Source organism: Macrotis lagotis, chromosome X, assembly GCF_037893015.1.
Source record: "Macrotis lagotis isolate mMagLag1 chromosome X, bilby.v1.9.chrom.fasta, whole genome shotgun sequence".
Classification (NCBI taxonomy): Eukaryota; Metazoa; Chordata; class Mammalia; order Peramelemorphia; family Peramelidae; genus Macrotis; species Macrotis lagotis.
In genome coordinates this window covers 595,341,321-595,356,937 of record NC_133666.1, presented here as the reverse complement: position 1 = coordinate 595,356,937, position 15,617 = coordinate 595,341,321, and the positions used below count along the sequence as shown (strand labels likewise).

Below are 15,617 nucleotides of genomic sequence, written 5' to 3'. Positions count from 1 at the left end.
AAGGGAAGAAGGAATGGAAGAGGAATGAAAGCAAGAAAATACATTGGAAAAGTCAGAGGAAAGAGTGGGGAAGTTGGAAGGGGCCAGTAACTATTCTTTCAAAGATGAGATTTGCTTTCTTTTTCTCTTTCTTATGGGGTATGGGAAGCTGTAGGTGCTCATGCAGCCAGAAGGTTGAAAAAGCAAATTAAAGACTTCCCCTGATTAGCCAGGATGCCCTAATTAATATGGATAGACCATTGGAGCTGAGAAAAAGAATAGGAAATATTGGCTCCTAGGAGGCAAAACGTCCTGGAGTTTTTCTGACATTGAAAGAGTCTAAAGATTAAGCATAAAGCTTCCAAAGGGGAAGCTCATCTAGTCCAATCACCTTATTTTACATTTGGGAAAACTGAGAAGAGGTTTGTCCAGATTTTTACAAACAAGTCAGTCTTCTGACTCCTCATACAGTATTTAGTTTATCAGAGTAAGAAGTGTTTTAATAGTTACCTTTAAGTTTTTCTGGGTTAACAAAGAATTATAATGAATTGCATTATCAGTCATAGAAAATATGAAAAATATGCTGATCTCCAACACAACATTTTTTTGTGCTTTTCATGTTGAAGTAGGCAACTGTCACACGCTGATGCCACCTACTGGTCAAAATGGACTGAATTACAGGTGGTTGTTCCAGACATCTTGAGAGACAAAATTAAGCTTTTGGATTACACCAAAATGGAGAATACTATTGTTCAGCTTCAGAAGTGGGCTGTGTCTCTTCTCTCCTATGTAAAGCATAAATCATATAAGTTAAAAGATTTCAATATAATTTGAACATTTTACATTATCAAAAATAAGAGTTCCTCATTTAAATAACTAAATTGAAACTTATTTATTATGTGTTTTTTCCCCAAAGAAATAGCATCTTTCCCACTCACTTTAAACTTTTCTACTTTTTTCTTTTTCTTTTTTATAGTAATTCAGAAATTCCTGATCCAAGGCTTTAGTCATTTCAAACTAGTTATTGTTATATTGTGCTTTCTCTAGAATAACTTGAATTTTACATCCAGATTTTCAGGAGTTAACACAAAGGGTTAAGTATTTGTCAATTATTGTAATTGATGTCATTTAATATTATGTTGAAGTACCAAATTTTTGTCATCTTCATGCTTTTTACCAAGATTTTCCTGAGTCATAAAAATGTAAATGTTTTAAACATAAAAACTTGGTTTGATGCAATCTTAATTCAAAACAGATGTGAATTATTCCCATTTCCATTCTGCTTTATCACTAAATTAATTACATCCTCTTATAGGGAATTCCATTCAGGCATTTAATTATTCCTGTGAGGTAAATGATAAGACTTAACCAAGTCATTATTTGCAGTGAAGCAAACTTAGCAAGCAAGTGACATTCTCAAAATGAATCAAAACAGTATAGGTATGGGAGCAACTAGGTGGCGCAGTGGATAGAGCACCAGCCCTGGATTCAGGAGTACCTGAGTTCAAATCCAGCCTCAGATACTTAAAATTACCTAGCTGTGTGGCCTTGGGCAAGCTGCTTAACCCCATTGCCTTGCGAAAACTAAAACAAAAAAAAACCAGTATAGGTATGAATAGTAATTCCCAACTTCCTTCTACTCACAATTACCTTGTAAAATTGTTATAGACAGACAGATAAATAGGCTAATCATGACCACTGCTTTTTGAGACATTTGAAAACATCTTTTTTTCTTTTTTTCTAGTCCAACAGGCAGCCAGCTAAACTGAACCTACTCACTTGCCAGGTGAAACCTAATGCTGAAGATAAGAAGTCTTTTGATCTGATATCACGTATGTAATTTTTTTTCTCCAAATCAGAAATTAAGATTTCTGGGGTTCTGCATATCTATATATTGGGATTTTTCAGCAACTACTTTTACTAACCAAGTTTTCTTTAAGTTATAATTTTAATGTTTGAGTTCCAATGGGTAAACCTCCTTGGAGATCCAAGTGGACTTCCTATCATAATTCATACATATAATATCTGCTGAAGAGTATGCATAGCTTTCATTACCAGTGGCAACCACAAATGCTGCAGAGGACATTTAAACCCAAGCAACAAAATAGAATCTAGAGGCAGAGTGAAATCAGTCAATCAGTAAACATTCCTTAAGTGCCTACTATGTGCCAAACTTTAATCAAGCTCTGGAGATATCAAAAAAGAGTTAAAATTCAGCATAGGGTTGTGCTTTGAAACTAGACAGGGGAGGAAGGGTATCTTTGCATCTGTTTAACAAAATTTCTGGTATCATATAGTTTATATGAGTAGAAAATAGAAGCATTATAAGATCAGAGCTTCTTAATCTGGAGACCATGATTTTTTTTTTTAATTTTGATTGATATATTTCACTATAATACATTTACCTTTTAATCCTATGTTATCTTGTACATTTTGAAACCTTATTCAGAGACAAGAGATCCATAGGCTTCAGAAGACTATCAGAGAGTTCCATGAGACAAAAAACAAAAGTTAAGAATTCCAGGTTTAGTGGGGAAAAAAACATTGACCTGGGAGTCAGGACACCTGTTTTTCCATACTGGCTATGCCACCAGCTTAGTGTTTGATCTTGAATCAATCACAGCATCTCAGCCTCAATTCCTTCCTTAATTCCTTAGGTGAGGAGCTTGAACCAATAGAACTCAAAAATCATCATAATTTTGAACATCCAGTGTTCTAAGATCCCTTCCAGCTCCAATATTCTATGTTATAAGATTCCTTCCAATTCTAATATTCTAATAATGTGGGGCAATGTATAGAGCACATTGCATTTATCTTCTGTAAAATGAGGAGCTTACACACTAAACAATCTCTGAAGTCTCTTCCAGCTTTAAATTCTGTAACTTTTTTGCTAGAGTTTAAGAGTCTTGTTTTTAAGTTTTTTTGTCTTGATCATTGATTTCATCTGTATTGAAAATTTCAACCATGCTTCTGCTAATTCGAGTCTTAGACAGTTGACTGGAATATTGCAGGATCAAGCACTTTGTCCAAAAAAAGAAGACAACTGGAGTGGGGACCTTAGAAACTAAAAGTTCAGCTCCCTCCATATTTTACAGGTGAAGAAACTGAGGCACAAAAAAGATTAAATAGCTTGCCCCTAGTCACCTTTCTAATAAAAATCTGAGGTAGATGTAAACCCTGAATTCAAATCTCAATTCCATTACACTATACCATGCTTCCTCTGTTTCCATATGACCAAGAAATTCATTGATGATTGGAACTCTTAAAAGTTTCACCTTTGAATTGCAATAGAACTACACCTACCTTTTAGATTTAGGAGTATATTAAGAAGTACAGCAAACTCTGAAATTAGGGGAATTGCTTGGCACTATTGAAGCATTTCAAAACAAGCTGCTTCTGCACTTGGCAAGTCTTTTTACACCTATAGCCTTCAACATCCTCCTTTAACTGATTTAAGATGACTCTTTAGAAATGGCCTTCCTCAAAACAGCCTATTTTACGAGACAACAGTTGCAGCTTCCTTAAACTTCTCCAAGGCAGAATATGTCTGGCTACATGTGATGACTCTTCTGAGAATTTACTCTCTGTGATGAGAAGAGGGCTATGAAATCAAGGATTACTTAAAATAAGGAAATTTTTGTTAAAGAAAGGAAACACATACTTAAATGAAAATTGAAGGGGAAAGGGAAAGCAAAGAGAATTGAATCAACAGGAACTAACTAACTAAACTCTTTGGAAATATGTATTATGTGTCATTTATTTGGATATTATGCTTCAGAGGGTAAATATGTACAGATGCCTGAATAAGTAGAATTTATATTGTTTAAAACATCATCACACTAAGATAGAATCCAGTACCTAAAATAAATGGGTAGCTAATTATTTGGTGCCTTTTGAATATGATCTACAATGAAAGGTTCTCTACATTTTTCATTATTTTCCCTTTCTTTGTACTTTTAGATAATAGAACTTACCACTTTCAAGCAGAAGATGAACAAGACTATGTAGCGTGAGTATTTTTTTTAACAATAATTTGATTTTCTTAGACTAATTAAAGAAAGCCAAAAGGTACTAAATAGACCCTTGTACTAACAACCGGAAGGTACAAACATTCATTCCCTGCCCTGCCTACAGTAGTAGTAGTAGTAGTAGTAGTAGTAGTGATGGTAGTGATGGTAGTAAGAAAAATATGATAGAATATATTTAGTATACAGTGATCATGAAAGTTCTAAGGGGAAGAGATTGTATTTCTAACTTGAAGGGTAGAAATGGAAGAGAGAGGTATAACTTCCTGGAATTTTGATGCCTTCTAGGTTGGACCTAGAAGAATGGTTAGGATTTCAGTAGGATTAGGGGAAAGAGTGAATAAACACATGGAAAAAAGGAAGAGTAGAAGAAATTCAGGCAACTATGAATTAATTAATAACAATATATGAATTCACAGACTTTTCAGGTCTAAAACTGGTTAAGCCTCTGCTTCTTTGTAAATCTCTAGGAATAAGCAAACAAATAGTCCCCTTTCTCAAAGTATCTTCCATTCAATAAGCTCTTTTGTTCCTCATGATATGAATTTTGTGATTGGGGGGGGGTGGATTTCATTTGAGTTTGTTTTTTCTTTGTTTTGTTTTCGTCAACAACTGGCGAGTGCTTCCTATTTCCCAACACATTGCAGAAGATACAGAGGTATCTTGATCTAACTTCAAGGAATTTATAATATATTCATCATTATCCTAGATAGAACAAGGCAAATGATATATAATACATAAAGGTTGTCCATCATTTTAAATCTGCAGCCTCCATTTGCAAAATCAGTGACTCGTAGATCATAGAATGTGATCTTCAAAGAGCTCTTTAAAATTATCCAATCCAACATCTCATTTTCCTTGTAGAACAAAGTTTCCCCCTTTTTAAGGTACTTATTAGTCCAAACAGCCTGGTCACAATTGATTTAAAAAAAAATAGTTATGGGGTGGCTAGGTTGCTCAGTGGGTAGAGCACCCACCTTGGAGTCAGGAAAACCTGAGTTCAAATCCAGTCTCAGACACTTAATAATTACCTAGCTGTGTGGCCTTGGACAAGTCACTTAACACCATTAGCCTTGCAAAAACCTAAAAAAATACTTATATGTTGTTTGTCATACAAATACACACATAGATATTAGATGCACATGCATTTATGTATATATGTTTAAAAATGTATATGTATTTGCATTTATATTATAGTGAATTAAGCTAAAAATTTAAAAAGTAAGGATAAGGTTTTAAGGTTTTTTTATTTGTTTTAAGCAGATTATAAGATCAGTTTTGCTATTTTTTAAAAATCTGAACAAAATATACTTTAAAGACCAAGGTATAAAATGCTATCTCTGTACTGAATGCATAGTGTACAGGTATATATTGTAGTAATGAAAAAGATTGCTACAAGGGTACACATTTTAAAATCCAAGGGAAAAAAACCAGAGGAATAAAAACCCAAAATAAATACAAACTAGGCCCAGACCTGACATGGATTGCACTCTTCCTACCTTTCCCTTTCAGTCATACTTTTTTTCCTCCCCTCTCCTCTCCACTAGCCTATGAATGGCTCTTCAAACAAGACCTTCTTCATCTCCCCTCTCTAATCCTTTGGACTAGTTATCTTCCAGACCTGGAATTATTTTCCTCTTTTCTTCTTCCTCTTAATTTCCTTAATTACCTTTAAGAAAAAATTCAAGTCTCACCTTCCTCAGCAGCCCTTTTGCAATCCTGCCAGCTTCTAGTGCCTTCCCTTCTGACATTATCTTACATACATTTAGTTATGTGTATGTTGTCTCCCCCATAAGAATGAGAACTCCTTGAGGGCAGGGACTGTTTTTTACCTTTCTTTGTAACCCTAGTACAATGCCTAGTAGATGGTAAACTTGTTAACAGATGCAACATAATAATAATTAATATTTCTTTCTAAGGACTTTTGCTTTCTCACTTTGCTAGTTTTCCCTTAGGTTTTTCTATATTGTATATTACCTGGGTATGAGAAAGGAGAGGAGTTGGGTTAAATTTGTGAACTAAGAAAACAAAACATTTTAAAATGTTTGTTTCTTATGAACACTAAAGAAAAATTTCATAGAAAACCAACCCGCTAAACTGCTATCTTTAGCCCTTTCTCTTTCTTTCTCCATCTAGCTCCTCCCTTTTAGGCTTGTTTTCCCATCCTTTTCCATCTCTTTTTCTTTCTTCCTTTTTCTCTATCTCACTCTCTACATTCCCTTCTTTCGTTTTATTCATTTCCCCTCTCCTCTCCCTAAACTATTGAGCTAGCCCATTCTCTCTCTGTGTCTCTCTGTCTCTGTCTCTCTCTGTCTCTCTGTCTCTCTCTGTCTCTCTCTGTCTCTCTCTCTCTCTCTCTCTCTCTCTCTCTCTCTCTCTCTCTCTCTCTCTCCCTCTCTCCCTCTCCTCCCCTCCCCTTCTCTCTTTTCTCTCCTCTGACATGTGGGGGGACAAAGTGAACATGTTGCTTTCTTTGAGCCTAATTTCTACTCCACATAACCCCATGACTGTTTATGACTCAGCATCTCCATGACTCTGACCCTATACCTTTACTCCCTTCTGCCTCATAAATCTTTCTGTTTCTTTAAAACATAAAGCTCAAGCACCATCTTCTGCAGGAAACCTTTTCTGATCTCCCTAATGACCTCCCTCCTAAACTCTGTATATATTTGGATTCACTTAATTTTTGTTAAATACATATACAGCTTCCCCCATTTCATTGCATGCTTCTTTAAAAGGAGTACAATTTTTTCCTTTGAAAAATGCCTAGTACAGTGTTTGACATATAATAATAATGGATGCTTAATAAAAATTTACTTATAGATTGATTGATGGGGACAGATACAAGACACAGTGGAATGTGGCCAGTGATAGACAAAGTACAGTGTTGAAGATAAAACCACATCTCCAGTTTTTTGTTTGTTTTTAATGGAATTTTCCAACAAATAAATAATGGATATTTCTAAAGATAAACTTTACTATTTATAAAAGTCTTTGAAAATCTGTTATGTAAAGAGTGATTAGACTTGTTCTGCTTGGCCCTGGAACAGAAAACTAAGAGTGAAAGGTTGAAGTTATAGGAGCAAATTGAGGCTAACTATATCAATGAGAACCATTCAAAAAATGGAATGGTCTGCTTCAGGGCATAATAGGTTCCCTATCATTAGTGGTTTTTCATGCAGAGTCTAGGGTCTTATTTTGATGGTATCCTGCTGAAGGGGTTACTTTCCTGTTCCAGTACAGGTTGGACCGGATGCCATTTGGGGTCCTCTTCAAAATCTGAAGAGCTGAGACTGAATCTAGTCAACTGATCTTTGCATTTTTGCTGTATCATTCTTTACTCCTCCATTTCACTTCTTTTTCCTGAGAATCAGTCATTTATTAAATACTCTGCTGGGTCCTGGAAAAAATTATCCTCTCTTTCTCATTCTACTTGTCCATTGCCTTTGTTTGAAATTTCTCCTTGAAATTTTTAAAGCATAATTTCTGACTTTCTAAAAAAAAAAAAAACTTTGGTCTCTTTTACTTTCTTTTCTGTTTAATTATCTATCATTCAAAAAGTTGATGAATTTTAAGTTTTTCTTTCCTTTGTTTCCTGAGCCTTATTTTTGTTTCATCCCTATTAATATCCTCCCATTGTTTCCCACACATTGCTGGTGCTTTGGAGTTTTTTTTTGGGGGGGGGGTAGGGGGAAGCAGACTTTTTTTCTTCTCCCACAGCTGAGTAGGTGCAAAATATTCCAAAAATGCCTTTCCTGTTGCCCTTTCCATTCATATAGTCATTCATTCAGTAGTTTTTTGCCATCAAAAATGGGTTTGCAAAATGAGCACTGTATAGATTCAAGTTCAAATCTCAACTCTGCCACTTAATGCCTATGTGACCTTGGACAGTCGATTTACCTTCTTCATCTATAAAATGGTAGAATTTAATTACATTAATCTCTAAGTTTCCCTGCAAGTCTGATAGCTAGTGGGAATGATTTTTTTAATTTATAATATTATAGCTTTGAAACGAATAGATTTAAGCATAATTACTAAAAGCAAATTTAGCTATGTTGATACTTCATTATCCTATCAAGTTTATAGTGCCCAAGACATGATCATCTCTAATTTCCTTTCCTGCTCTAAAGCTTATGAAGAATGAACTAAGCTCCACTACTCTATCCACAGACTCTAAATCTGATTTTCCATGTAACTTCCATCAATGTTCACGCAAGATGAACAACTGTTTTCATCAGAACTGCAGCAAAAAGGTTAACTCAAATTTAAGCTGGGAAATTTGTTGAGTTGCCCTGTCAGATTCTTTTTAATTGGAATGACAATTAAAGGGACAACAATGAATCACTCCAAAAGTCCTAAAATATGCCCATCCTTCCCCTATATGTGCTGTTCCTTTATCCAAGGGGAGCTGGGCTTGTTTCCATCATTTGGTTGCAAGAATTGAAAGAGAGTGCCACCTAGAGTAGACAGTAAGAGTTGCAATTCTTATAACCAAATAATGAGAGACTAATGATAAGATTTAATTGGAAGAATCTGTGTAGTTCAACCCCTTCATTTTATTCATGAGACCCAAAAAGGTTGAAAGATTTGCCCCAAATTGTGGGCTACTAACCATGAGAGAGACAGGATTCAAACCCAATCCCTCTGACCAAATAGTCCATCTTCTTTCTAGGACTGACTCTGTGACTCCAAAAAGTTTGTTTTTTGTTTTTAATGATGGTGTTCCTCATTCCATTGGGGAATTAGCAGTTGGGTTTGTTGTCCTATGTCCCTGAAAACTAGCAGGAAAATATATAATAAATATATTACATAAACACCAAGATAAAACACAAACTTTTAATATAAACTGGAACTTTGAAGACACATCTGCTAATTCTGAATCTTTATAATTAACTGGTCAATCACCTTAATAGGCATTTATGAATGATCAGATGAATGGAAAAAAGATTAAGTTTACTCTATATTAAGTATTATACTAAAACTAATTCTTTTATTTATATTGCCATTGATGTGTGTTCCTGTTTGTGTTGCTATTATTATAGGCAAGGCACAGTGCTAGATGATGGAATTACTATGCTGAAATAAGACAGTTCCTACCTTCAAAGAGCTGATAATATAGTAGCATGGATAAGACTTATTTGTTCATGTTGTGGAGTCGTTTTCACTCATGTCTGATGCTTTGTGATCCTATTTATGCTTTTCTTGGCAAAGATACTGAAGTGATTTGCCATTTTCTTCTCCAGTTCATTTTACAAATGAAGAAACTGAAGTAAATAGGATTACCCAAGTTCACATAGTTAATTAATTGTCTGAAGCCAGATTTGAACTTGGGAAGATGTCTTTCTGACTCTAGACTCTGAACTCCATTCATTGTACCACCTAGATGTCCCAAATAAGATTTCAAAAAACTAACAATATTGATAATTAACTCTTTTGCTTATAGACTACTATCATGAATGGTTTACAAACAACTGATTTAAAAAAAAAGAAATTGAACAGAATAATAATTCTCACTTTGGCTTCTTGAGTTTTCTAAAATTCCTCAAAATAGCCCTTTAAGTCAATAAACATTTATTAAATCCCTATGCTTAATATGCTCAGGCATTGTGCCAGTTGTTGAAAATACAAAGGCAAAAGACAACTTCTACTCTCAGAGAATTCACAATTCAATGGGTTGAGAAAACATACAAATTACTATCTACTCTGTGAGGTGGTTGCATAGAATATAATATGTGCAAAAGATAGATCCAGACAAAATCAAATCAGAAATCTGAGGAATATTACTTCCTGAGATCCTGGCTTCTAGTCCTTAACTTATCTTAGATTCTCTCTCCTTTGCCAGCCATTCCTTTTTCAGCCTGGTGCTGAATAAAACCATTTTTGCAGAATAATAAAGTTCTAAAATGTTAGCACTGAACTGTACCTTAGAAATCATAGGCCAAGACTATCAGATTATAAATAAGGAAATCAAAAGCCGAACAGGTAAAATAACTTTCCTTGGTAACTATGGTCTTGTCATCCCTAAGCCTTTTCAAAAAACCATATAATAAGACTCATCATTGACTCTTCTATTCACTATCTCATCTCTCCAGAAAATCTAAATTATAGCTCTATTTGTAAATCTCTTCCCAGTTACAAAATTCTTCTTTACCTGTGAAGAACTAGAGGGAAAGCACATTTGTGATATGTATATCCTTAGGCCCAGTTTGTTTTGTTTTGTTTTGTTTTTAATGATTTTTATTTTCTCATTTCTGTCACTTTAACTTCTTTATTCATTCTCTTTTCTTATTTCAGTTTCTTCATCAATAAATAAAAGAACTTTTGTTCAGTATTCTCCCCCCCCTCCCCCTTTTTTTCTCTGTCCTTTTCCAATCTCTTTTTAGAAGCCCTTAGAAGCATAGATTTTCAACTGGAAGGGAACTTTGTAGTTGTTCTAGTCCAGCTCTTCTAGTTTACATATTAGGAAACTGAGGACCAGAAAGGTTAAGCAACTTGCTCAGTGTGATAGAGGTAAAAAAAAAGCATAAGAGTTTCATTTCAACCTAGGTTCTCTGACTCCCAATTCTGTGGTGATTTTTTTCTACTGTATTATATAAGGAGTCTATCTATATCTATCTATCTATTTTAGACCTGTGTCTAAAATAATACATGGATGAGAGAAAAAGGCTATTTGTTTTTGAACCCCCCCCTTTTTTAATTTTGAAACAGTTGGATCTCAGTATTGACAAACAGCAAAGAAGAAGCATTAACCATGGCCTTCCGAGGAGAACAGAGTACTGGAGAAAACAGCTTAGAGGATCTGACAAAAGCCATTATTGATGACATCCAGAGATTACCTGGGAATGATGTCTGCTGTGATTGTGGCTCATCAGGTATCCTAGCCATTTCTTCTGCTTTGACACTGCCAATTAACTCCATTTATCAAGGATTTTCCCCAAAGTTTGAGTTAACTTTCTGAACTTCCTTTCTTTTTCTCTTGAATACTAAATCATTTGGCTATTTAAAAGGTCAATCTTTTTATTGTGTCCTACAGAAACCACAATTATTACAGACTCTGCTTTTTTCTATGTGCTCTTCTTCATACTTGAAAAGACCTTCATCCTTTGCTGTATTACCCCACCAGATTAACCACCATTAATAACATCCCCCAAGTTCTCTAACCGTTATTGTTCTCTGCTTTCTACAAGTTTCTTTATATTTTTAGCTTCTTTGTTCTGCACCAGACTTGATTGTACTCATCTTCTTTTATGTGTAATCCCAACAAGATTGTAAACTTTTTAAGGGGAGGAGAAATGGTCTTACCAATAATAATAATTTAGTAGTGTTACATTTATTGAAGTCTTAATAGTTTCAAAGTTTTTTCAATTATATTACCTAAAAGCATATGTCAATTTGCTCTGCTCTAGGAGCAAGTTCTTGTCATTTTCCAAACCAAATATCCCACCCTGACCAGTATTATGCTCCTATGGTTGCTGCCTCCTCCTATTAAACTGCATTCTTCTTAAAGGAGGAGAGACTATCCATGCTTTTGTATTTGTTTCCCCGATATTTAGCACAGAACTCAATAAATGCTTCATTCATTCATTCATATACATATTATCTCATTTCAGAGTTGTACTTAAGGGGATAGCACAAATATTATCCCCACTTTATAAATGAAGAGATGGAGGTCTAGAGGTGATAAGTGATTTGCCAGAGACATCTATCCAGTTAGTGACAGATCTTCCAAATTCATTGTCCTTTCCACTCTTCCAAAGCTTCCCCTTTATTTTTATATGTAAAGATATTTTATGTATCCAGTACACACACACACCTTCCATAGCAGTTGATAATGAGCTCAGTTGTAGAAGGACTCTTGGAGTCATGAGACCAGGATTAGAATCTAGTCTTAGACATTTATTAGCTATATAATATGAGTAAGACACTTAACCTCTCAAAGTTTCAATTTCTCCATCTACAAAATAGGTATAATAATCCTTCCCCTCCCTGCTTCATAGTTTTATGATAAGGATTATGTTGTATAAACTTTAAAGAACTATATGCATGTGAGATAATATATTCCCCAGTGTCTAGCATAAATCTTCACATATAATGGGTCTTCAAAAAAGATTGGTTGCCAAGGAATTTGGCATTTAAAGGGGGCATCTTCAACAATATCACAATTTTTGACTGCCCAGGAAAAAAAAGTGCTTCTCATTGTCACCATGTTCCTTGGAGTTTCAAAAAAGGCTTTTGTCCTCTGGAAAGTTTTATGTTCATTACTCAACAGCTGTCTGATTATCAGCAGAGGCTCCATAGAGAAGTCATAACCAGGAATGATAGGTTAATGCTGGTTGTAGCTCATAGGTTAATGCTAGCTGTAGAACCCTGTCCCCTGCGAAAGCAGTTAATAGCTATACCATCCATCACTGTCATAGAACATGGAACAAAGGGGAAATTCTACTTTTGTGAGGCTTCCAAATTTTTATTACAACTGAAACTTTAAGGGGAGCATCTTTCCTTTTTTGCCCTCAATTTTAAGCACCATAAGCATTTAATCCTAACTTTATATTGGATAGAAAAATAATGGATTATTTGTCATGTTTTCATTTAAAATTATGTATTTATTTTTTCTGTAAAAGTGTTTAGATACACTTAAATACTTTAGATACTTTACCATTTTACTGTGTGGTAAAATATGGTTTTAGCCACGTTAATTTCTACATCATAATTCTTAAATATTTTAGTAATGTTAAAAGAAAGTCCTTGAAAAATCACTTTTTAAAAATGCATAAAAGAACATTGAAGGAAGTTCAGAGGAATGTATAAACTTATTTGAAAGTAGCATGTTGAATTTACTCTGTAAATATCAAACTATATGCTAAAATATGTGTGGAAGGAATTTGTATTGTCTCATTTAATTTTCTTTTTCTATTCTTATTTATACATGAAAATGTGCTCTTGGGAAAGGGGTTTCTTTAAGGTCAAAAAATTTTTATTTTAAATTTAAACACAATTCATATCTTTTACTATAGGAAGTAGTAAGAAGAAGGGGAGGCATACAGGACAAGGAGCCAGGTGAACTAGGTGGTGGTCCCTCCCTTGCCACTTACCCCTTCTTTGTGACCCTGCACAGGAGTCATCACTGGATTCAAATTCTTCCTTTAGTTTTGTGGGACTTTGTTATCCCAACTTTCCAGAGTAGAGTTTCTTAACCCCTTTTTTTGTGTTTTATGAACCCCTCTGATAGTGTAGTGAAACCTTAAGAGTCCTTAGAATAATGGTTTTTAAATGCATAAAGTAAATATAATATTTTAAAGGAAATTAGTAACATATTAATGTTATTAAATATTTATTTTTAATTAATTTATGAAAATATTTTTAAAAATTAAGTTCACAGATCCCAAGTTAAAAAAACCTTGAACTAAATTCTCCAAGGACCCTCCTAATTTCAAATCTTACAATCTCATGACCTCTCCATGTCCTAGTAGCCTCATCTGTAATATGGGAAGAACTGAGACTAGATGACGTCTAATGACCCATTCCAACATTAGTTCTTCTGCTGTTTTCAGTTACATGTTTTATTATACTTCTAAGTACAAGTCTGGCTTTATTTTCAGTTGAAATTTTATCAAAATGAACTTTGCACTAAAAGTTTTGCTTTCCTGTGTTTTTAAATCTTTTTCTGTAGAACCCACATGGCTTTCAACCAACCTGGGTATTTTGACCTGTATAGAATGTTCTGGAATCCATAGGGAAATGGGGGTTCATATTTCTCGTATTCAATCTTTGGAATTAGACAAATTAGGAACTTCTGAACTCTTGGTAAGTTGTTTTCTATAATTTGGAAAAATTTTAGTTCATTAGCATAAAGATTAAATTCCTTTATATTCTGTTCTTTTTTTTTATGTTGCTGCCAACTACATGTTCAGAGAGTTGAGTAGATTTTTATATAGGCATTCTGTGGCATTATAATTTGTATGCTAAGTAAAATTGACGGTTCCCTTTTTCTCTTGAATAAGTGGTGAATCACTAATTAGTATATACTGTCATGACTATCAAGTCAAAAGTTTAGCTAAACTATCATGAATCTGAAGGACCTTGAAAAATCTCCCAAATTCCCTTAGAATGCTCAAATGAAACTTTTATATTTCAATCTATTACACATCAAATTTTTATTTTAAAGTTCAATATTTCATTTGCTTCCTAAGCTTATAAATCATAGATAATAGGAAAGTGGGAAGCAGACTGAACATCCTTGTGTTTAAACTTCCTACTAGCTCTTTTTAAAGAAGGAATCATAGAGTTTTAGTCAGTCATAGGTTATTTTAACTACTAGGAAGTTATATTTCAATATGGAATTTCTTACTTAATCATTGTCATAGCTTGTCTTGTTGTGAGTCATCAGAAACTCACTTCCTCCTTAATCCTTTCTTGAGAGAATAGATTATATGATACTTGATGTCACAGTTCATAGATTTATAAGGTTAAACAGTCATGAGATTTATTGTGTTATCAAAGGTTCTTTTTTTTTTTATTATTGAGAAATTCTCCAGTTGTAATCTTCCTCTGCCCACTCCGCAGTCCTAAATTATTCATTTAGAGATACTTTTAAGTTAAACAATAAATCAAGTCCAATAGTGAACCATATTTTTATTATCTTCTTCACAGGCCCTAGATGTAGTTTTAAGAGATGTTTATCAAATTTCCCTCTTGGCATCCCCTAATATTCTGTGACTTGTGATTAGTTCTGTTACTTCCTAAAACCACTCAAAGAAATAAAAAAATCTTTACCTCTAATGGAGATGATAACTCTTAAGAAACCAAGAGTAAATTACATGCCCAAGTCATGCTTCTGAAATTAAAATACATCTTAAAGTCATATTAGATCTGATTTCTTTTCCTAGTTCTACTACTAATCAGCTGTGTGATCTTGGGCAAATCCCAGAACTTGAGTTGAATTCAATACCTCTTACAACTACAAATTCCATGTCTCTCTAAGTTGCCTATAAGGAACAAAATACATTAACATTTTTAAGCATATTTGGCTGGCTCATCACAGATTATTTTAGAATGAGTGTGTGTGTGTGTGTGTGTGTGTACATATATATATATATATATATATATATATATATATATGACTTGTATCATTTGATTCCAGCAGTAAAATATCACTCAGACTTTCCTTTACCAATAGTTTATTACATAGTGTTCCTTACTCCATTCCTTATCAGTAAAGATCCCAAATGTGAAATTTATATCATTTGCTGGAAATTTAATGGAAATGAGTCTGGAATAAGACAACCAGTATGTGTTATAGCAGAGATTTATGACAACCTAAAAAACAAAAAGTGCTGTTTCATAATATTTGTTCCACCATCAGTATGAACTATTTTGTATGCTAAAATTATGTTTCCATAAATTTCCTGTCTCTACCTCTCCATCTTTATCCATTTGTTTTCCCATTACTTTTCATACTTTTGCCTCTTAGGATTTTTTTCATGGCTCAGCTCAGGTAACATCTCTTACTTTCCTGATCTTTATCCACCCAGTTGTTAATATTTTCTCTCTCATTCTAATTCTCATTTTGAATCTATTTCTGTTAAGTTATCTGTACTTCTTGTACATTGTTCC

At 34.0% G+C, this 15,617-nt stretch overlaps 1 protein-coding gene across 6 annotated transcripts in view; it reads left to right on the top strand.

The window, feature by feature from the left end:
• The window catches only part of ASAP1 (ArfGAP with SH3 domain, ankyrin repeat and PH domain 1), a 606,433-nt gene that overhangs the window by 532,526 nt on the left and 58,290 nt on the right, over positions 1 to 15,617 (top strand). For all 6 annotated transcript variants that reach the window (XM_074202331.1, XM_074202330.1, XM_074202328.1 and 3 more), the window contains 4 exons: positions 1,724 to 1,811; positions 3,940 to 3,988; positions 10,713 to 10,876; positions 13,675 to 13,808. In XM_074202331.1, the coding sequence (XP_074058432.1) occupies positions 1,724 to 1,811; positions 3,940 to 3,988; positions 10,713 to 10,876; positions 13,675 to 13,808 (435 nt within the window). The remainder of the gene's footprint in view (positions 1 to 1,723; positions 1,812 to 3,939; positions 3,989 to 10,712; positions 10,877 to 13,674; positions 13,809 to 15,617) is intronic.